General features: G+C 24.9%; 1 protein-coding gene across 2 annotated transcripts in view; it reads left to right on the forward strand.

The window, feature by feature from the left end:
- The first annotated feature begins 5,799 nt into the window (after positions 1-5,799).
- LOC129613532 (protein Teyrha-meyrha) overlaps positions 5,800-24,757 on the forward strand; it is a 60,125-nt gene continuing 41,167 nt past the window's right edge. For both annotated transcript variants that reach the window (XM_055527639.1, XM_055527640.1), the window contains exon 1: positions 5,800-6,069. In XM_055527639.1, the coding sequence (XP_055383614.1) occupies positions 5,953-6,069 (117 nt within the window). In that variant the 5' untranslated portion in view covers positions 5,800-5,952. The remainder of the gene's footprint in view (positions 6,070-24,757) is intronic.

Consider the following 24,757-nt stretch of genomic DNA (forward strand, 5'->3'; position numbering starts at 1 on the left):
CCAAAATAATTGTTTAATTTTATAAACCACCTGTACATGCAAAGGAATAAGAAAAAAATAATAGGTAGCTATTATACATCCATTGAAACGTTTTTGCTGACAATATTTACACAGTACTTGCGAAAATTCAATTGTGTAAAAAATAATAAAATGCTGCATATTAAAGTCCTTCCATTTTATTTTATACTATCTTATTACATACAATAGAAATTATTTTTATTATTTGTACTGTATATGGATTAATATGTATTAAATTGCCATCGTATTTCTAGTTTGACAAAGAAAACCTGAAGAAATTATCAATTATATTGTAAACTACATATTTATTCCAAACCATTTCAGTACTGAGAATACAGTAATAAAGATTAGGTAAAGATTAATTCAAAGATTTTACGGATTATAATAAATTTTGGCAATAGTAAAAATCCGGCTCTGTATATGATATATACCTAATATATACAATACGAATTGAAATGTAATCTTATTTCATTATAGGAATTCGGAATTAAGTATAATAGAGGAAATGTTAAAAAAACAGAAGGAAAAAAGTCAATTAGAATTAAACAATTGTGAACCAAAATTTTTTTAAGCTCTCTATTTATATTTTGACTGTTACAATAATTATTATAAAATTACAGCAATATATCTACAATATATACTTACGAGTATAACTATGATTATGTGAAATAAAATAAACGAATACAATAAAATGAAATTAATTTTAAATAAAAAAATTCCATTTAAAAAGCTCATATCAATAAATTTAAGTTGCATATTGTGCATATACATACATTCAAATAGATATATAAAAATTCAACCAATTTCTATAATTGTAAATATATAGTACATATATATAATACAATATATTAAATTATATAATTTGTATAATAATAACAAAACACCCTCATATTATCATTTATGTTAACATCATCACAATATTATTACAATCATCATTCTACATACACCTACTTATATAATATAATATTATATACCTACATAAATATATTTTTTTTTTACCATTATAGAAAAAAACCATTATAAAATTGTAACATTTATAAATGTACACAAGTTACGTAATGACACTAATAAAATTTATCTTCTATAAAATTACCTACCAACATACAAAAACTAAGTATTCTTTAATAATCATTACATAGTGTTGATGATGATAAAAATTATTTTATGATATTGCTAAAATGATGATGATGATGATGATGATGGTGATGCTTAATAATGATAATACCTCAGTGGCTATACTATTGCTCAATCTTTTATATTTGTGTTTTTCTGTACCTTGATGACAAATTTTCAACTAGAAATAGAATATTTTTATATTGCTAAAAGCATACTGTGCCTTGCTTTTTTTATTCTTTATGGTTTTTTTTTTTTTGATTTCATCTAGTTTAAAGGCTTTTTCATATCCATAACCTTTAAATTACATTAAACAAGCAATAACATCCGTTTTTTAAGTCTTTATATAATTTTCCGTTCATAATATTATAAAATGAAGAAAAAAAAACCCTAAAAATACATCAGAAGAAGCAAGAAACAAACCAAAAAACAAAAAAAACCAAATCATCTACTAACCGTTAATATAATGAAATCCTCGTAAAATATATTTTATAAGTAGGTATGTACCTGTATATATTTATGCGTGTATATAGCAATGTTCACAGATAGCGCTATAAATATCCTGTGAAAAAATAATTTTTTTATCCTTCTTGTTGTCACAGTGGTTAACACTTAAAAGAGCAAAACGGTATAAAGCAAAATAAAAAAAAATAAAAAATTAAAGTGAAATAAAATTGAAACAAAAAAAAAAAATGAAATTCATAGACGTTTATTAGGAGAAAAAGATACCGAAAAGAAGCAGAAAAAGAAAAAAATCCAAAACCCTCACAATAACGTAACAAGAATTTTATATATATATATATATATATACGAAAAGGTATATACAATTTCATCTGACCATTGGTGCAGTGGTTATGGCACCGGTCCTTTAACCGAAGGGTCTCGGGTTCAAACCCCGGTCAGGTCACTATAAAAATTATATTCAATATTATTATAACTTAATATACAATACTAATAAAAATATTATACAAGTAATTTTCAAATATTCCTAATATCGATATTAAAAAAAAAAAACTAAGAAAAATAAATAGTAAATATTAATAACCTCAAATAATTAATATATAAATAAAAACTACGGTAGGCTAGTCACCTACCTAGTTAAAACCCTATGACGCTATGAAACTAGTGCATGAGAAATCATGCACTAGCCCTATGCTCCTTCTAGGAGTGAACAAAGGAAAAAAAAAAAAAAAAAAAAAAAAAAAAAATATACAATTTCTACTTCAAAGCTCTTCTACGACGAAACCTGTGTGTATGTCCTTTCTTTACCTATTCCGTTTTTTTTTTGGATTTTTTTTTTTCATTTGCCTTATACTCTTAATACTGTGTACTCCTCTTATTTACAAGCGACTGAGTAGAAACTTAAAAATTATTGAAGGAACATGAAAAAAAAAAACCAAAAAAAAAAATCACGAAATTAATTTAATCGCCCTTGACTTGTTTTCACTTTGAACTCTTATATTATATACTCTCTGATACAGCGCTTACATTCATATACATACATATATTTTGTGCCTCTATAATATTTTTCATCGCCATCAAGAATCTCTATATATATATATATATTATATTTATGTAGGAATCATCAATTCAACAGACCATTCTTAATATTGATAATATGGGGTTGATGGTTTGATTCTTATAGTAAATTTTTTTTTATTTTTATTTTTTTTTTTGTTATTTATACTCTTCTCTTAAGTACATCTCTTTATCTTTTGAGAATATAAAATTGTTTGATAAAAAAAAAAAATTTTCCTACTTTGAAAAAATTATAAGTTAAAAAAAAATTATTTGTACAAAAAAAAAATTTTTTTTTTGAAATTATCAAGGTGATTGCAAGGAATTTGTGTATTTGGCAAAATTGTTTTTTGACTTATTTGGAAGAAGATTTTATACTCAAATCAGCGTTTATTTCATTTAAGACCAAAATATAATTAGGGCTTACCATAATAAGCGACAATATAAAATTTTAATTTCAATTTAATTAAACCGAACCGGATTTTAATTCAGAACTAGCTGGGATCAAACTAGCTTTTTCGGATTCGCTAATATTCAACCCATTGTTAATTTTCATTTGTTTTCGAATTGTCTTGTACCATTTAAATATTAGAGTTTTGATTCTACTCTATATAAAACTTCTAGATCCATTATGGTGATAATGAAGTGCAATTTAGAATATCTATTGTACACTCTACGTGTAGATTCTTAGTATCTTGCCTAGAGTACTTAATATAGATTCGTGCATCAAATACTACTCAATCCGAACAACTTTTCTCGGCCAATATTCTGAAATTATACTTTCACCAGCAATGTGTATTCACTTAGGTTACCTTAAATAGTAACCTAAGAGATTGGATGTATAACAAGTAGAATGTATAACAAAAGAATGTGCAACACAAATATTAATTTTCTTTATTTATAATTTTGTAAATGGTATATAAGGGTGCGTTTATAAAATATACTCGTAATTCTTAACATTTTAATATGTTAGAATATGCGGCCATTTTAAATTTTCCATTTAAAAATTAAAACTTCGGAAAAGTATACGACGCATATTTTGTACTAAAAATGATACATAGCAATTCTCTATATTTAATAATGTAATATTTAAGAAAAGAACAGGGACAAATTTTTAATTTAAAGATTTAATTTCACTAATATTAATGCTATAACATCTTCCATAAAATTAATATTCACAGTATACATACAGTTCAGAAAACTTTATTTTTACTTAAAACTTAATATATGCAGAACAGTATAACAGAATATAACAAATTTAATTTTTATTTATATTTAAAATATTTTACAAAATCAAATTTCATCATTTCAAAATTTTCTAAATTTAAATTAAAATTAACACCTTCTTTCTTCAGTAAAATCAATTTTTCACAATATAAGAAAAATAAAATTTGTTCATGAATATTTTTTTGTGCACAAAAAATCAACTAAAAATTCTACACGTTTTTTCCGAGTTAAAAATTTTTTGTGCACAAAATATTTTTTGTGTGCGCAATACAAAACTTTCCTTTCGTACAATAAAATTATATTCAAACAAAATTAAGAACAAACACTAAAACAAAAACAAAAAGGGAAAAAATCTCTTAACATCTTTTCTAAATGAAATCAAAAAATTCTGAAAATATGTTAACAGCATCTTTCACTGAAATTTGTTTTAAAACCCTTCAACCCCTTGTTTTTTTTTTATTTTATTTTTTTTTTTAAACGAGCTCTTTAACACACTTGAAAAGCAAAACAACTGTTATATCCTTTGACATGTACGTATATATATAGAATAACAGCACAAGAAATATCCTTTACATTTTAACACTACCGTAATTCATTTGTTATCAGTAATTTAACATTACATTTTATTTGAGATTTAACAGATAATTTTTAACAGTATTCCTTTTATTACATTTTATTTTTTTTTTTTAACATTCACAATAATATAATTACAGACATTATTTTAATACAAAATAAAATTATGAAAAAAAAATTTTTAACAGTGGCAGATAAAATTTTTATGTCTACGTATTTGTTCTCTTCATACACACATACTTATGTAAGAATAAAATTTTATAGAAATTTATACAAAAACACAATTTTCATGTTATTACTGTAATGTTAATGTTATAATGTTATCCGATTGGTTAAAATTACTTAAAAAAATATTTTATTTTCCTTCATTTTTAAAGCCAATCCAATTTTATATGAAAATGCTTTCATCTTACTGGATTTTCTGATCCAATTGAGTGTAATTGAATTTGATTGGTTAAAAATTTGGGTGCGGTAGCGAATATTTTTAAACGAATCATTTTGTATAGATTAACAATATATTTTTATATATATTTGTATGGGGAAGAAAAAAAAAATAATAAGAAAATTTTTTTAAAAAATTTGATTCAGTTGTTGTCGAGTCTTTTAAGATAAAATACGCGTTGTCCAGGTGTATTTTCCACAGATCTATATTTTTTTTTTTAATTTGATTGTGCTTTTTGATCTATTTGTGTTTTTGTTAGTTCAGTTTTCTTGTTTGTGTTGTTTTTTTTTTATAAATAATAAAAAATAATAAAAAACAAAAAGTAGAAAGAGAATAATTTTTTTTTTAGGCTAGTAAAATTATTAAGTTACGTTTATTATTTTTGATATTACAAACAAACATATACTGTTATTATTAACTACTATATACCGTAAATACAATGTGCAAACACTGAATTCTATGGAACATATTATGATTAGATGTATTAACTGTTATATCAATAAAATATATTGGATTTTTTTAAATAAAATTTGTTTTATAAATTTTATTTTTGGAAACATTTCTTTGTTCTTTCACCGTTGTTTTTACAGTGTAAATTGACAAATACCCCCGGGTGTAGTAAACACTTAAATTTTAAAAAAAATTGACAACAATGGCACTTTGACATCCTCTCCCACTTACGATTATATTATGATATTGTTCATTACGCCTATCTATAAATATAAATATATATATACTTATGTGTGCAGATATTAGAAATAATTGTATAACAGTAAATTGTTACAGGAATTTTTTTTCTTTTTTTTTTATATAGTATACATATATAATTAACGGAATTCAGTGCAATAATTATTAAATAAATTAAATTATTAAAATTAAATAAAAAAAAATAATAAAAATATTTAATATTAACTACACATACATATAACTACATGCATAAATTATAACAGTAATAATAATAAAAATAAAATTTAATTATTATTTATAATTATTATTCAAAATATTTTAAAAAAAAAATATTATCTAAAACTAAACTGTATAATAAAAGAAAAAAAAAAAATATGGAAAATGCTACATTTACACAAAATCCAATGTCAAATGAGGCATTGGTTGTTCTATCGGAGGCAGCTTCTGGATTACATGAAGTTTTAAGAAATCAAAGGCCCATTCAACATAGGGTAAGAATCTATATATTTGTGTATATATATAAAAAATATACAAAATTTATTTTTATGAATTTAATTTTTAATAAATAAATAATTTATATATATATACATATAGAGTTATTTGGTGCAAATAGGGGCGAAACTTTTAAAAAATGATATTATATTCAGTATAACATTGTACATGTGTGTGTTATTTGAATAAATTTGTTTGAAAATGACAACATATTGTTTCATATTTTTAAATGATCTCTCATTAAGACCACCGTAACATATTGTTAGAAAATTAATTTGAAAATCATATTTGATATACATATAAACTATATATAAGAATAATGTATGTATAATATATATATAAATACATATAAGTTGGTATTGAAAGTATTTAGCTTTTCAATTAAATTTAAAAACAAATATATTATTTTAGTCTAAACCGCACAGTTTCTCAATTGGTTTTAGTATCGGCATCTCAAACTAGCTCAAAAATTACATGGTTCTCTCTTTATCTGCTGGTAGAGCATATTCTAAAATAAAATACATTATTATTAAAAATTTTTTAAATTAATTTAAAAAAAAAATATTTCTTTTGTTTCGTCGGTAATTTTCCAAACCAGAAAATAAAGAGCTTCAATTATTCTGTTCTCTAACTAAATTTCATTCTGTTATAAATTTCATTCAGTCTCTCAAAGAATTCTCGGCACTTAAGATATATAGGTTCCAGCAGTCTGTTTCGTAATGAACTGATGTACCTTGTGTCAAAAAGACATTCTTTTTAGTTTTGTTGCAGTTTCTCTAAAAAAGTCCAAGCTAATTTTCAACTTTATTGTGAAAAATGTTTTCAAAACGTCATTTTATTATTAAATTATACACTGTACTACTACAATCAGAACATAAAAAAATGTCAAACAAAGTGTTATAAACAAAAAAATCCAATCAGGTTAACTTAAAAACGTTCGCTACCAGTGTCGCATATATGCGACGCATCGGTCTTTGATTTTCAGAGCGGCGTCGCAAATGTGTGGCGTGACTATCTTATCAGTTTTTGCTACGGTGTTGCACTATTTTTGTGGCAAAAACACAGATTGAATAGGTTATAGGACAATGAAATAACTGCAAAGTGTTCTTATGGTCTGAAGATAATAACATTTTTTTATTCTAATGCGCTATAAATATAATATTTTAAAATCCAATGCTATTTATAGTCATTTCATAAGAAAAATTTCATTGTCTGTGGTACAAGCTTTTCTTCTCGCTCCGGTAGTGAACGTGTTAAGCGACCAATTGTGAACGAACCAGAAAAAAAAATATATGTAGATATACATCAAATAGTTTAACTTAAAAGCGACGAAACAGTGAATAAATGCACTTTTTAACAGTGACGTCAGTGATACAATAAAAAAATATTAAATTTAAAATGTACTCAATTGGGAAAATTTGATCGCACTATGGAATATTTTTTTTTGTTGACTATAAAATATGCTTTTACGAATTTGAAACATAGAATAAATTGAATATTGTAAGTAGGGTAGTGAAATAATTGATTAAAATTGTTAAAAACTTTGTTTTCATTGAATATTGCATATTTTCAGGCAAAATTTTGCATTTTATGATTACATATCGCAAATAAGATTAAGACTTTTTTGGTTTGTGAATTTTCCCGGTTTTAAGCAACATAATTCGTGATTTCTAAATATTAACGGTCTATATAATTGCAATTTTACAGGTAGAAGATAACATTATTCACATATCGCACACAGTCACACAAAAATGGGAACAAAATTAATGCTTTTACACAAAAAAACCGCAATCTTTTGTATTAGTTTTTTTTTGTCAAATTATTATATTACTTCACCATTTGGTATTAATTCTCTTTTATAAATTACTTACAATTTATTGGCAAGTTCACAAAATATAAACTAAAATTAAATTGTAAAAACAAATGCCTCGTTAGTAACAGGTAAGTTGTATGCAATTCTCTTAGAGTGCAATAATGACGATTCAAAGTGACTTTGCTGATTTCAATTATAGAAAAATTTCAAGAGAATGTAAGCCAATTTAAGCTTTTATTTTCCATTTTCCACAAAATGTTTCGGAAAAACTAAAAATATTTATGTATGCAGTTTTCATCTTGTTGTTTCCATATTCTGTGGTAAAATTTATTTCTATTTTACAAGAAAAATTATAAATGATATGTTCAAGATTCTCATGAGCAAAGTAAAATAATAGTGTATAGTTACACACTTTATAACACAAGTGAATAAAATTGAAAAAGTTTTATAATAACCGTAACAGATGGCTCTATACTGAATTGTTTTATGTTGTTTTTGAAATACGTGAACTCATATGCAAGTTATAAGATTGTTATAACAGTTATGGAACTTTTGAGATTATCAAAATTATATCGTCTATCCAGACATGATGAGTGCATCGCAATTTTTTTTCTTTAGTGACAACATTTTGTGATCTGTATTCTTAAAATATTTTTAAGATGATGTTAAAAATTTTAGTATTCAACTTGAAGATCATTTTATAGTCTCAATAATCTTATAAAATTACGTGGAATCTTAGAGAATAGAATTTTATAAAATTACGTAGGCAAAAATAATTTTATTTGAATTTTAATTCAGCAATAAACTTCAAAGATAATATCACACTTACTTAACGATAAAATAATGGTTAATTTAATTAAAAGAAGAAATAAAAAAAAAATAATTGTTTTTTTTTTTTCTCATTTAATGAAAAATTTTAATTTTCTTTTATGGTTTGTTAAAGGAATCAAGAAAAGAAATAAAACAAGAAAAAAAGGACATCATCTGGCCTTCTTATTATGGCAATGATATAAATTTAAATTTCTCCACTTTTCTTAGATTTTCTTTTTAATTTCCTTTTCATCTTGGAATTTTAATATTCAATTATTAATTTTTTTTTTTTTGTATTTTTTTGTTCTCTGGTTTTGTTTTCTCATTTTCATTCTCTATTTTGACTGATTCTTGTGGAAATTTTCGAAGGTCGGATTGTTAAAGGCAGCAAAATAAAAAAACCAAGGATAAAATAAAAAAAAAAAGATGAGAAGAAAAAAAAAATAACAATTTTTTTGCACGCACCCTTTCAAAAACAAATTTTGTGGTTTTTTAATAAATTTTCGCAACAATGGAAACGCAAAAAAAAATATAATGAAAAAGAAAAACAATTTTCCTTTTTGGGTGCGTTTTTGTTTTTGTTTTTTTTTATTAAAAATTATAGGCGTTAGGGTAGTAGATAAAATTTCACATCATTTATACACTTAACTGGTTATAAGTTGTACGTAACAAAATTTTTGTGCTGTTGATTGCTTTACACTGTGCATACAAACAGAGTATACATACGATTATTATAGTGTACAGAGTTAGGGATATGTGCATGCTTTATTTGGCAAAAGAAGAGTTTTTGCTTTTCACAGTGCGATGGTAATATCACGGCGATATGCTGGGCCTTATATATATATATATATATATATTATGTGCATATTATACTATATTAAATTTTACTTTAGTTAGATTTATGTTAAAAATTATGAAAGCAAATATAAAATAAATAGAATGAATGGGTGTATAAAAAAGTATGAAAATTGGTAAAATTATTTGTTTTCATTTCACATTTGTAATAATGTTATAAAAATATTTTCAATTTAGCTTATATTATTGTGACTCGGTTTTTTTTTTTGTTTTTTTTTTGTAATAATTTCTTAAACGAAAGGGTATATACAACAAAATGTTCAGAATTTAGATACAGGGAATTTAAGAAAAATTGTATACTCGATTTATGTGGTGAATTTATGTGGTTATTAAAAACTGTAAAAAGTAAAATTTACAAGGGCAAACATATTAAAAAAATCGGATGTGATCAGCACATAGCCGACTGCAATAGGTACTGAAAGTGTTACAGAAGTTTATGAAAATACCTTTTGAACATATTCCTTTCAATTTTGAGGAAGTTGGCAAGCTTTTAGTTAAAATACTTAGAAAAGTGTAAATTTGACTCATATACTAGAACTTCGCTTTATTCCACCTGAATTCCATTGAAAGTTGCCCATTTAGTTTCGGTAACAAACAGAACTTAAATACCAAATTTCAAGAAATTTCATCAGTTCGATCGGCAGATATGATAAAAATTGTAAAATTGACTGTACAGCAGAAAGGTCCAGTTCCTGTGTTCTGACATATCCCAAAAATTGATTAATCTGTGAAGTAGCCGAAATAAACTCAGATATAAAATATCATCAAAATCGGTTCGGCCAAACTTGAGATACACACACGCACACACAGACCGAAACATCGACAGACCAGTATCTGCCTAAAAATAGTTTATTTGCGTTTCCTTAATATGGATTAGTGCATTCCCTCCGAAAACTCGACAGTCGAAATTTGGTTCCATCACATAACCTCCCTTATTGTATGTGAATATTTATTGTTTATAATAATTTTTGGGCGGAAATTGATTAAAAGTAAAAAAACAAATTTGTTGTCTTTATACCCTAGCTTAGTTGGTAGATCAACCGCCTAGAAAGCCGTAGATGATTTAACTCCATTTCGGGGAGAAAAGTTTTTAATTTTTTTGTCTTGATTTGTTTCTTTGGCTACGTCATTCTCCTGTTCTACAGTTAATGGGCATTTCATTACGTTTTATTTTGTAAACGTTCGGGACGTTTACCAGGTGATAATATAATCTTTTTGGAGTTGCATGGTAGTCATCCGAACCCGTTGTCTCTATTCGTTCTATTACAATATTCCGTTCCAGGTAGAAAATAAACAATTTCTAAAAGTTTGATGCTACCAAACTACTTCTTCAAACAAGTATATAACACCTTTTATTATACACCAGCATAATATGACGGAAATCTCAGTTTCAATTTCTTATTTAAATTTACTATATTCCAACTGAATAAAAATAAGGAATAGCTGTAGAATAGTTTTATTGTAAAAATTAAATTTAAAATTTAAGAAATTCACAAAATAATTTGTAGCGCAAAAAATTCACAATTTTATATACCAATTTCTACCTTCAAATATTGCAGGGATCAATGATGAAGTTCTTACGTCTTCTACAATATTTGTTTACAAATCATAATTCCTGTCACTTTCCTATTTATTTTGTAATCTGTATACATATCAGCATATATACAAATATAGTATATTATTGCATTATTATAATAAATTAATGTTATATTAATTTTAATATTAAAAGAAATTCCAATGACTTGAAATTATTTTCTTAAAAGAATTATGAACACAAACAAAAAAACAAATATAGCAAAAAAAATTATAAAAATAAAAAAGTTGAAAAAAAAAAATGATTTTCATTGCTTCTTCTATAATTTTCCTCCATCTATGTATTTTTCCCCTTAAAACTTTATATATACATATTTATACATGAAATATTCTTGTTTTTATTAATTCTTAGATCTCAGATGTTTGCAATTTATAAGTTATTATATATAAACGCATTATTCTTACTCTAATATTATATATGATGAGTAAACACATAAACCCATATACACGCGTACTACTAATATAATATAACATTTAAGTATAGAGTAGGAAAAAAATATAAGGGGAGATTATGAAAATAACAACCGCAAGGATATTATAACCGTATAACAAGTGTAAAACATTTTTATAAATAGCGAGGAACATATAACGAAATTATAACAAGGGGTCAATTGTGATTTAAGAAACTTATGCTATTAATCATAACTACCTATATATATATATATATATAATATGTATCTTCCCACATACATGTGTACATACATAAAATTATTAGTATTTAGTAGGTAAATCAAATAAAAAAGATGTGACAATATTAATCGAGTGCGTAAAAATATAAAGAAAAAATTGTTATATTTTTTGTTATATTTATTATAAATTAGAAAATTTTGAATAGTTATACAAAAGATTTGAATATTAATTTTCGACAAAAATGTATATATTCACTCATACATACATATAATATGTATTTATTACAATTTCTTGACAAGTGAGACCAATAAAAAAAAGTAATTGACTTAGAATAAGAGAAAATTATATTTTATATACTTTTTACCCACATTATTCAATTTGATTTCGTTAGCTTAATTGAAAAATTTTGAAAATTATCGAAAACAATAGAAAAATATTAATTTTATGTCGAAAAATGCAATAGAACTGAATAATCATAGAACACCCCATCAATATAGTTCAAATTAGGCTTCGTGAATAAAAAAGTTATGCAACGAAATTCTATTTAAAATAAATTTCTGGCTTTGATTTACAATTGTTTTGATATTTTTAATGGGAAAAACCAATGGCAATCAATTTGGTTCACAAAAAGGCGATCTAAATAACTATAGAACTCTGTGTGTAAAATATACCTGTTTCCAAGCGAAGTAGTTGATACGTGTAATTCTGAAGAGCAGAGTACCTACAAATATGCGGGTATAATAATGTACGACCTCAAATTTAAGAACTATTTCCAAATATTCAGCGGTATAGTTAAGAGTATTATATATGTATACTCACAAATAAAGCCCAAATAATATCCTTTATTACTTCATTTCGAACATCATTCTCAATTCGTTCTGAATGAATATTGTTTAATATACTTGTAAACTAAATTCGCCTATTGGTATGCAATTTTAATTTTCTCTTAAATTTCATTTCTTATCCATCATAAAATGTACGTCTTTGAACAGAATTTTTACCTGTCTCATAAATTTCGCTAAAACCGAATAAATTTTGCTTTATAACATTTAATTATTAATATACTAAGAGTTGATTACATTTGATATTATAACGTAGCACTAAACTCGTTGAACATTACAGTTTGCAAACCATAAAATCTCATTTTGGTATATCACTCAAATTTAAGTGGTTTTTCAATATATATCAATAACTCCCAGTTTCAAGTATTTTAGGAAAAGTATACTTTTGCTTCAAATCACTGTAATTGCAGAGAAAACATTCTGCCATTCCCTCATCTGCGCAGCAAAATCTGCAAAAAAAACAGCAATCGATTCGAAATTGTTCTTGTAATATTTATAGGATTTCAGTGATTTCTGAAAGTGCCAACTGATGAATTTTATTATTCATTTAATTTAAATTAAAAAAACATCTATCGCTTGTATTTTCCAAGTAAATCTGAAATGAAAAGTTTGAACCGCTACAAGTTCAGCTCCATATTCTAGCAATATTACTGGAATTGTTAAATTCGTTTTGTAATCAATCAATTGTTAAAGATCCAAATATCTTTAAGTTTTATAATTACAAATTCTGGAATAGAATTCTGAAATAACTACGGTTTGAAGTTCTCGCAAATTTAAGGTCTATACATTCAATAAAATTATTCCGCTTTGCATTAAGTGTACACTTGAAAATTTAAAAAAATTTCTTTAATTGCTTAATTTTCCCTAATTTTCTTAGCAATTATTCCCTTACAAACGTACTCACATCAAAAATAACCTAATCATATATAATTACCACGTTTCTTTTATTAATTTGTAAAGATATAAATTTTAAATTCAACAGAAAAAAAAAACAAGAAAAACAGAAAAAATGTAAAAAAATCATTTTCGTTTTTCCTCTTGTTCTTATTTTTTGTTTTTTTTTTATTAAAGTCAATGATATGCAAAGATTTTCACCATCAAAGTAAAAATCCAATGATAATAATGAGATGAAAATCCTAGTGAAAATATAAAAACAAAGAAAAAATCAAAAAAAAAAAAAAATTTTTTTTTCCTTCATCCCTGTGGAATTCAGTGAAAAGCCGTGTCAAAAGTTTTAGATTTCTATGCTAAAAAATTAGTTATAAAAATAAGAAAACAAGGACAAAAAAAATGATTTTAGGGGAAGAAGTGTAAAAGGATCAATTTCTTATTTAAATTTTATATTATCATAATTTTGACTTTCTTATTTTGTTTTGTTCTTTTTTTGAAATGGATTTATATTGGAAGCAATGGGAACATGAAAAAAAAAAATTAAAACCATTGATTCTAATACAATCATTTCGTTTGGTTATGATTTTCTTTCATATATAACAAAAATGCAGCAATTGTGTATTGTGTGTGTACGTGTGTATTGCAAAAATATTGAAGAAAAGGATAATATAACAAAGTAATTGTTTCATTTTTTTAAACATGTTATACACTACATATGTGTTCCTATATTTAAATATAAAATTAAGTAGGTATTTATAAAAGGATGTGATTTTATAAGTGTTTATCATTATCATCTGCACCCGTATATATTATTTGCAATATTACACTGATTGTGTCTATGTTAAATGTTTTATTTTTTATTTGGTATATTCGTACATGTGTATGTAAAATGTTTTTATATATATAAATTTATACAATAATAAGTTTTAGTATACTTTTAATATTAGCAAACAAAAACAAATTTTTCTTTTTTGGAAGGATATAAAAATAATATTCGATATTATTCATATACGAGTATGTGTGTACAAATTTATATATGCATACATATATACATGTTAAAGGAATACAAGGGTATATATATAGAAGGTATATAACAGTATTATATGGTGTTTATTTAACAGATGATCCTTTTTCTAACTTTATTTTTTTTTTACTGTGCTGTCTTTTGCTCTGTAACGTATATGTGTTAAATTTAACATCCTTATTGACAGGATAATTCCAATATAGGCTTTACTGGTGTATTTTTGTTTGTTTTTTTTTTGCTGTTTTTATGTTTGTATATAATACTTATTAAGAATGAATGAATAGAGAGAAATACGTATATATACTATTGTATATGTGTATAGTTATATCTATTTAATTTGTATATATATATATATATATATATATATATTGTTTGTATATTTATTTAGACAATTTTCGTTTTTTAATTTTTTTTTATTGTTGTCACTCTTGTTGTCCTTGTTAAATTGTTGATAATTTTTATGTTATTTGCTCTTCTATTTCTTCTTTGTTTTTGTTCTTTTTTTTTCAACTTGCCATACTTTTGCTCATTTTTCCTTCGATTCTTGTTTTTCTTTTCTTCTATTTTTTTTTTATGTTCTGGTATTTTCGCATACAAATTTTCATTTAAATTGGATTACACTTCTTTTCGGCTTTTATATATACGTAGGTATGTGTATATGTACATTATTCATCTATAAATTGGGGGGATCATCTTTTCTGATTAAGAACTAAAGATTGTTTTTTTTTTTTTTTTTTTTGTAGGTATTATAAAGATGATGAGGATAATGATGACTTTCAAATATTGTGCAAATTATAATATGTGTGTAATATATATATATAGATGTTATATGTGATATGATAATAAATTTACATATATATATAATATTATTTTATGTTCTATAATATGCACACAGTGCACACATTGTGTATTGTGAAAAAATTGAAAGGATTTTAAAAAAAATAACAATAAAAAATATGAAGAACTTTAAAGAGAACTAAATTCGGGTCTCGTCAAACATAAGATATTTTTTTTAAATTCAATGTTTTTTTTCAATTTGTATTGGGTTTTCAAATATGACAATAATGTATGAGTCCTCACTTCCATTTAAATAACCGTTTTTGATTATATTTGACTGGGATGAGACGCAAACTCTAACTTGGCACGAATTCAGAAATTAAAATTTTCAAATTCTGATTTCCAATTCCGATCCCAATTGCAGGTAACAAGATAACCTAAAAACTCGGAGTCTGCCTATAGTTAAGTAAGATTTTTTAATGTTTTCGTCATATCTATCATACTTTATCATTTAGATTTTTCACTTCCGATTCATCAAATACGACATTTCAACTTAGATTCTTCGACTCGGACTCTTCAACTCCAATTCTTTAACTTTGATTATTCGACTCCGACTCTTCTATTTTAATTTATCATTTGCAGCTCACCAACACTGATTCACAAACTCCGACTCTTCAACTTTGACTTTGTGACTCTGACTCTTTGACTCTGACTCTTCAACTTTAATTCTTTGACTGCGACTCTTCTATTTAGATTTATCATTTCCGTCTCACCAACTCCGATTCACAAACTCTGACTCTTCAACTTTGATTTTGTGACTCTGACTCTTTGACTCCGACTCTTTTACTTTAATTCTTCGACTCCGACTCTTCTATTTTGATTTATCATTTCCGGCTCATCGACTCAGCCTTTTAACTTTGATTCTTCGACTACAACTCTTTAACTTTTATTCTTCAGTTCCCACTTTTCTACTTTGACTTGTCGTTTCCGGCTCATTAACTTCAACTCCGATTTTTCGACTATCACTCTTCGACTCCGACTCTTTACTCCGACTCTTGATCGACTACTACTCTTTAGCTCCGGTTTTTCGAAATCATCCTACTCCTCTATTCCTCGACTTTTCGCCTTCCCATTTTTTTGTTCTCAAATTAATTTTTCAATTGATGGATATTATAGCCCCATATACGTTCTAAAATAATTAATCGAACGTCTTATAAAGAGTAAACAAATTTCAACATTATGTACCAAATTTTAAAACAATAATGCTCATAATTTTTTAAGAGGATGTTTATATAATACTGGAAAGGGTAAGAGTAAAATTAAATTTTTTTGCCATATTCGCATAATATCTATAAAGCATGCGGAGGTAAACGTTTTACTGTTTTATACATTTTCACATACTAAAGTTATGAAGAAAATCTACGGAAAAATCAAATTTATTTGTTCAATTATGAGAAAATATTTCTTCCTTGATCGAATCTAAATATTTTGGTTTTTTTTTTTTTTTGCTTTTCATGTGTTTATTGTATAATTTTGGTGAATATTTATTTAAAATAAATCGTTTAAAAGAAATTTGATAATTTATGTTAAATTTATTTAAAACATAATCATGGGAAGCAAATGTGCTTTATATATATTCTGTACATATATGCGAATAATGTTGTTTTTGATTATAAAAATTTGATAAAAAAAAATTATATACGTTAAGTATAACAAATATAACCATGTATATGCCATTATAATGATTGTATATATTTTAAATGTTGTTTACCGAGAAATGTATTCATTAAATTGGAAATTTAAAATCTGTGTAATAAAGTAATATTAGAGAATAAATTTAGTGTTATGTGATTTGGTGTGTATAAATAAAAAAACATATAAACAAAATTTTCAAGGAATCAAAAATTTCTATACATAAGCAATAAGCAATTTTATCATTAGAACTTTCTTCAATAATGAAATTTTGAAAACATTTGGGTGTAAAACAAGGTATGAAACTGTAGTAGATTGTAGATTTTTAAGGGAACCGAGTGGGGCAGGAGAACCCCCTAAGTTACCGCAGCCATTCCTGACTTATTGTAGCCATCCCACGCTTCCACCTATAATATCTCCGTTCTGTACTTTCCGAACTGCAGTAGGTATTTAATATTTGCAAAAGATTTGCTTTAATAACTCCGAAAGCTATATATAGAAAAAATATATAGAAAAAATACTATATATTCCTATCTAGAGGTAATGTAGTTTTGCTCAGTTGGAGCTACTCATTCTCTTTTTTTTCGTGTCTTTCGTGAAATTTTGCTGTAATTATTTTGTTGTTTAATTTTAATGTTAAATTGAAAATTGTTAATGAAAATTAAAATGAAAGTTCTACGGGATTTTTTTAAAAAAGAATATAAGCTATAATAAAAATAATATTTTAATATGATATGAGAAAATATCAAAGGAAATAACATGAAATTCTGCAGCTTATATACCTAGTGTCCTAGTATAACACTATTTAATATTTAGCAATTAATAAAAATTTTCATTTAAACGAAATTTTCAAGAATAATATCAATTATAATTTTTAACCATATTTTACTTATAATATGACAATTTAATAACTACTTATATATATGCACTATTGTAAGTAAACATTATACAGTTATATAAAGATACCATATAACATATAGTATACTTAATAAATATAAGTATTTTGGGATAATAATTCTTTGTGACCATATAGTAAATATAATTTATGCAATAAAATCCATGCTGTGAACGTGTTACGTATAACTTACATTTAACTATTTAACTCCTGTAGAGAATTGTAACTGTTTAATATATGATATGTGGAACGATTATACCAAGTCGTACATTTATAGAATAACTTTACCTATGTTAAATGAACAGCAATATTATGAAAACTTTCTATTATATTTTATACTTATAATAATGATAATGTTATAAACCCAAAGGAATGTCAGGTGAAAAAACCACTAACAGAAGTATAAAAGAAAGAAAAAACTCATAAAATTGGTATATAGTATACTATAGATAGACACTCATAAGGTGTTATTTAACTCTGATTGTTGATATCACCAACATTACAGTTTCATTCAATTACATTTGTGTGTGTGTTTGAATTCTCTTACAGAAATTTAATTTAATTATTTAGAATAATCTCTTAATAAAAATTATTTTCATATATTAATTTTATATTTTATGAATAATGTTGTCTCTTTATTTTATATAGATACTATTTATCTATTTACACGAGCACATACGTATGTACATATATAATTTGAAATAGTGTTGAAAATTGTCGGAAGTTCTTCAAAGTCTGAGTATATAAGTACGATATAGAAAAATGTGTGTATGGTATTAAATTTTTTTGGATTAAATCTATAGGTTTACCACATTTTTTTTTCTTTTCTTCTGTTTTATCTATTTAGAATGTTATAATAGTAAAACTAAGTGTATAAAGACACAAAAAAACTAACACAATATTGACCTTTAATTTTTTTGAAAATAATGTATAACTATTGTGATACATCAATTTAGATAACTTATTATAGTCACTCTTCTATATGGATAAAATCTTATATATCTTATTTTTTTGTTGCTTATATTTTATAAAAAGGACATGAAAGTCACAGGACATGATCCACATTTTTGATGAAGTGATTATTGTATTTTATATATTGGATTTTATAAGTATTAGTTGTGTTATAAGAAAATATTGGCAAAAATAAATGAGAGTATAATATAAGGATTTATACTTAAAGAGATGACATCTAAGATATCCGTAATCTTTGTAAAATAATCGTTTACGTAATAATATTGGCAATATATGTCATATTATATTAAATGACCATTATGAAATACATACACTTATCATGATTTATATTGTATACGATAATGAGTTGCCAAGTTATCAATATTTTATATTTGTTTAAAGGAGGGTATGTATGAAATATAATGTAAAATAATAAAATAATTTATAAAATTTTATCTTACTATGAAAACTTTAAATAAGTGAAAAATATACAGGAGTATCAGAGTAAGTTAAATATAATATGAGTAATTTTAAAATTGCTTTTATATAAATTAGATTGATATTTTTCAGCTGGTTGACAAATAGTGTTACAATCCTTTAAAAAGATGTCCATTTTTATTTCACTATAATATAAGGCAATCAGTAGAATATAGAAGAAGAACAAATGAAGAGCTAAATGACTTAATTAAAGATGAAGATATAATAAAATTAAGTAAGTCGCAAAGTTTAAGATGGGCAGGAAACATAATAAGAATGGACGCGGATAGATCACAAAGTAAAATCATGCAAGTAAAACAAACAGAGGAAGACCCTGAAGAACGATGGAAAGATAATATTGAAAGTTTTGCAGCAAAATTAGGAGTCATAAATTTGGAAAACTTTCACAAAGAATTGTGATAGCTGGAGATTGATTATACAGAAGACCAAAGTTCAACCCGAACTGTAGCGACATTGGAAGAAGAAAATTAGGCAATCAGTAAGGTATGCACTTTGTTTATTCTGTTTCTGCTGTATATTGATTGTATTAAATTTGACTTTATTTTATTTTTTAGTGTTATTTTATTCTGCGTACTGCGTACTTTGTTTTAAGCAATTTTCAGGATCCCACTCTTTCTTCCGAAATCAGTCAGCTTTTTAACACAGGTTAATATTATATTGGACTGTGGCGGTATTTGAACGTCTCTTTTAACACTTGCTTTCAATTTTAATTTTCTAGCTGCATGATGACTTTACAAATATTTTGGCAAATAATTAATATAATATTTTTCTACATGATTTTTTTGCTTATTAATGTTGTATTAAAATATTATTGACTGCACTCCGCAATCGCTTTATGGTAAAATTTTATGAAAGTAAGCATATCGAGCAATCAAATATTTCATGCTATATTTGTGCGCAAACATATTGAAAGTAAATATTTTTCCGCCAGATGACGCGTAATTTTTTCAATTGTGTTGGCATAAACTTTTATTATACTAGCAATTTGTCATAATACAAAAATTCAGTTGCATAAAACAGCCGACGTCTAAATAGTTTTATAAAATTTTTCCTTCTTTCATTCTCTTTTCGAAAAATTAATAAAAATTAATAAAAGTTTATAACAATTCCAAACAAAACACGAAAGTATATTTTTTTTAATTTTGAATAAATTTATTTAACTACAATTTTTTTTTATAATTCAAATTTAAAAAAAGGAAAAATAAAAAAAAATATTTCTCATTTCCCTTATACACTATATACATACTTCAATAAATAGGAATGAAAAACAAAATCGTGAAACAAGAGAGGGTGGCAACCCAATTGGTAAACAATTATGTACTTTATTTGTTAAAATTAAGAGATATGCATCTTTTATTTGTTATACATTGTTAGGTATATCTATGCCACAAAGTGACAATTTTATGCAACATTGCACTCCATTTGAAATTTAATATAATAAAATTTTCGTACCCGCTATATTATACATATGCTATGTTCGTATAAATTACGGTATATTTTATAGGGTACTCGTATACGAGTACATATGTATTGTATAATAATAATTGACATATTATAGGAAAAAAATTCAAATATAAATAATATTATGATAAATTTGTTGTACATTAATTTGTAATATTTAATGTTGTAAAATATTTTGAATATTTTTGTATGTAAGTATAATATAAATACCATATATGTATGTATACATATATAAATAAATGCCAAACATGAATATTTAATTTATTATTTAAACGATTTTTATACAAATTGTTAGTGTGAATTATTTTTTCTTTTTATTTTATTTTATTTTACAAATTAGTAATACTGCATTTTGTTATAAATATAACAAAAGTATATAATATATAGTTTGGGGACATTTCTGCTTTTTCTTGCTGTTCTTTGTTTTTGCTCTATACTTATTCAATGATGGTATTTTGCTCCTTATTATTTTGATTTATTAATTCAGTCACGAACAATAATGGTATATAGTGTTGACATTTTGGTTGTTAACGATAAAAATCACCTTTTATAAAACTCTACATGACAATAATGTACATATACGATTGCACGAGTATATAGGTACCAGTACAATTATATACCTAAATATGTGTAATTATAATAATGTATTGATATACAATCATTCATTAAAAATTCTACATTTGAAGCATTTATACTTTTAATATATGGTCATTTAATAGGGATACCATATGCATAAACATATTTATAATTAGGTATATGAGTCTATACATATTATGTAAACATATATGTTTACAGTAGATATCGATTATATCGTATATATCGGTTATAATACACAGAAACAAAAAAATTTTAGTTTATTAAGAAAAGTTTCTACTTGATCTTCGAAGAGCAATACGACATTGTTTAGCAATCAGTTCCGGTCAGTTTATTAAAATCCTGTATTTCAAGTTCAACTGAACCGGTTTCCAAGAAAATTTCTATCAACTGAACTGCAACTTTATTTAAGACAGCATAAATATATAGAGAATTTGCCGAAATTTAATGTTATTAACAGAACTGTAACTGACAAAATGTAATCAACAAAATCGGAACCTATATATGAAAGTGAATGTGTAATTAGATTCATGTTCACATTCTTTAAGGTATACCAATGGAAAGGTCGTTAATTTTTTAAAAATTTTAAATTCATCCATAAAATTTCTCCAAAGCGTTTGATACAGTGGACAAAAAAATTTTACTTGAAGTACTGAATAGTATTGAAATAGTTGGCGCGGCATACAAATGGTTTGAAAATTACTTAAAAGATAGAATGCAATATTCTGAAATGGAAAAAACTAGGAGCAATACGAAACCGGTTAAATACGGCGTGGTACAAGGCAGCTCCCTAAGACCCACATTATTTTTGATTTATGTAAACGAAATAGCAAATATGAATATTAATGGACAGATATATATGTATGCTGATGACTTGGCGATAGTTTATAGCGACATAAATTATAGTAATATACAAAATAAGATAAATGCAGACAATGTGGAAGTACTGAAGAAAATCAATGAATTTAAATTGACTATTAATGTTTCGAAAACTAAATATCTACTATTAAGAACACAACATAAAGAAAAACTAAACATAAGATTCAACAATATTAGAATTGACAGTGTAAACCATTACAAATATTTGGGTCTTATAATTGACAAAGATCTAAATTGGAATCAACATGTGGATGAAATTGCTGTAAAGTGTAGAAAAGTAACGGGGGCATCAAAAAGGATATCAAGTCTGGTCCCAAATAAGATAAAAAGATCAATTTATTACAGCCTGTTTCATTCTAACATAACATATGAATTATTGATCTGGGGAGTGAGCTCACTACAAAATTTAAAAAAACTTCAAACTTTGCAAAACAAGGCAATAAAAAATTTATATAATCTAAATAAAAGGACAAGCTCTACTTACCTCTACAAAGAATATAATATAAATGCAATTCAACGTCAGATTAAAATAGCACAAGTTGATCATATATACAAAAGTTCGAAATGGTTTACTAATTTCAAGCACAAATTTTTTACAAGGAACGGAAACACACAGTTACAACACTAGATACGCTTCAAACTTAAGGACGATTAAAACAGGTTCAAGTAATATCTATAACAAAGCAATATGTGAGTTCAACAAGTTACCATCGTGGCTTCATACTGCAAGCCCTTCGTTTTTTAAAAAAAAGATAGATTTATTTATAGATTGAAATAAAACCAACCTTTTTACTAGCTTCTCGATTTCCACAATATACAATAATTCTATGTACTAACTATTAAAATTGTAAATTGTAATTTGTATCATAAAATATTAAATTATAACACTCTGCTTTTGCTCACTTGAGATTTTTGAAAATAAATAAAAAAAAAAAAAAAATACATTCTCACGAACTTATATAATGCACATAGTATAACTTAACATAAATGACATAGTGTCGAATTTCGGTATATAATGTATAGAAAATAAATAATATACTGTCAGTTACTTCAGTACGATATCATGATTTTTTATTACTTGCGTACCGGTTATAACGGAAATATGTTGCGTATTCAATGGTTACGTCTACGATCTAATGATAGATTGAGTATACGTCGTTATAACGAATTTCTACTGTATATTAGAGAAATGAGAAATATCTATATTGTGGTCGTATGCTTATGTTTGTATTCGTTGCAGTGATTTCATTGTTGGTTTATCATTATCATTTTTTCTTACCAAAAAAAATTTTTTTGCAACAGCTACAGAAAAAAAAATAATTTACTACAATGATATGTGGTTTTCATTGTATAAATAGCTGCTGTTATAATTATTATACTATACACACATGCATATAATATACGCATGTAAGCATGGATATGGGGAAAAAATAAAAATACTAAACCGAAATTTCGATATCCCAGGGATGTTATTGATGACTTTTTTTCTATTTTTTTTTTTTTTTGTGTTATCGCCAATATCAGTGTGGATTAGTGGCAGCTTTACTTTTATCTAAACTAAATTTTTTTTTTGTTTTTCATATATTTTATTATTTTAAATTTATGTAGTTATTTTCAAATATATGAATATGTATTGTCTGTATAAATTTTGGAAAAAAAAGAATATCAAAAATCAGACAATTAAATTAGAAATGTTTAGAAATTATTTGTTTTGTAATAGGTACTTATATTCTAAACTACAAATTTAATTTTTGAACATATTGTTATAATCTAATTTATTTCAAGTTTATTATAATATTATAGTAGTTATTGAATTTTTTGATAGTAGATTTTCTATATACATTAACTATATATTCGGCTTTTTGTTATTAGAATTGTAAATATAATAATTTATATATGTATACATATACATAAATACAAAAAAAATGGTAAAATTTCATGTATTTTAAATAAAAACTTATTAAGAAGACGAGGTGGCAAAATTGCAAGTTTGGTACAAATCAAGTGAGATTATTTTAAATATTTTTCACAATCTTTGAGAAAAAATACAAGAACTAATTTTTAACTTTTACTTGAAAAGCGAAGAAATGTTCCATAGCTCACTAAAAAACTGTTTTTTTATGGAATATGTTGGCCATATTCTTGCATATAAATTATGGAACGATTAATTCTATAATAAATTACAGCTGATTATAGTATGACAAAATTATGTAATTTAATCTAATTTAATTAATGAAATTGCAACAATATTGCTTAAGCTTTTCCATATTTAATATTTATTTATTTATATTAAGACGGCTCATAATAGCTCATGTAGAGATTTTAACCATGTTATCTAAAATTTTAGATAACATGGTTAAAAAATGTACAAAAAAATCTAAAATGGATAAATCTATGCAAGCGAACAATTAATAGTCTTAACTATAGAAAAACTGCTAGCTGTCTTATAAATTGAGTGATGACCTCAGAAACGTTTTGCGAA

This window comes from Condylostylus longicornis, unplaced genomic scaffold (assembly GCF_029603195.1).
Source record: "Condylostylus longicornis isolate FDR11 unplaced genomic scaffold, ASM2960319v2 ptg000084l, whole genome shotgun sequence".
In the NCBI taxonomy this organism is placed as follows: Eukaryota; Metazoa; Arthropoda; class Insecta; order Diptera; family Dolichopodidae; genus Condylostylus; species Condylostylus longicornis.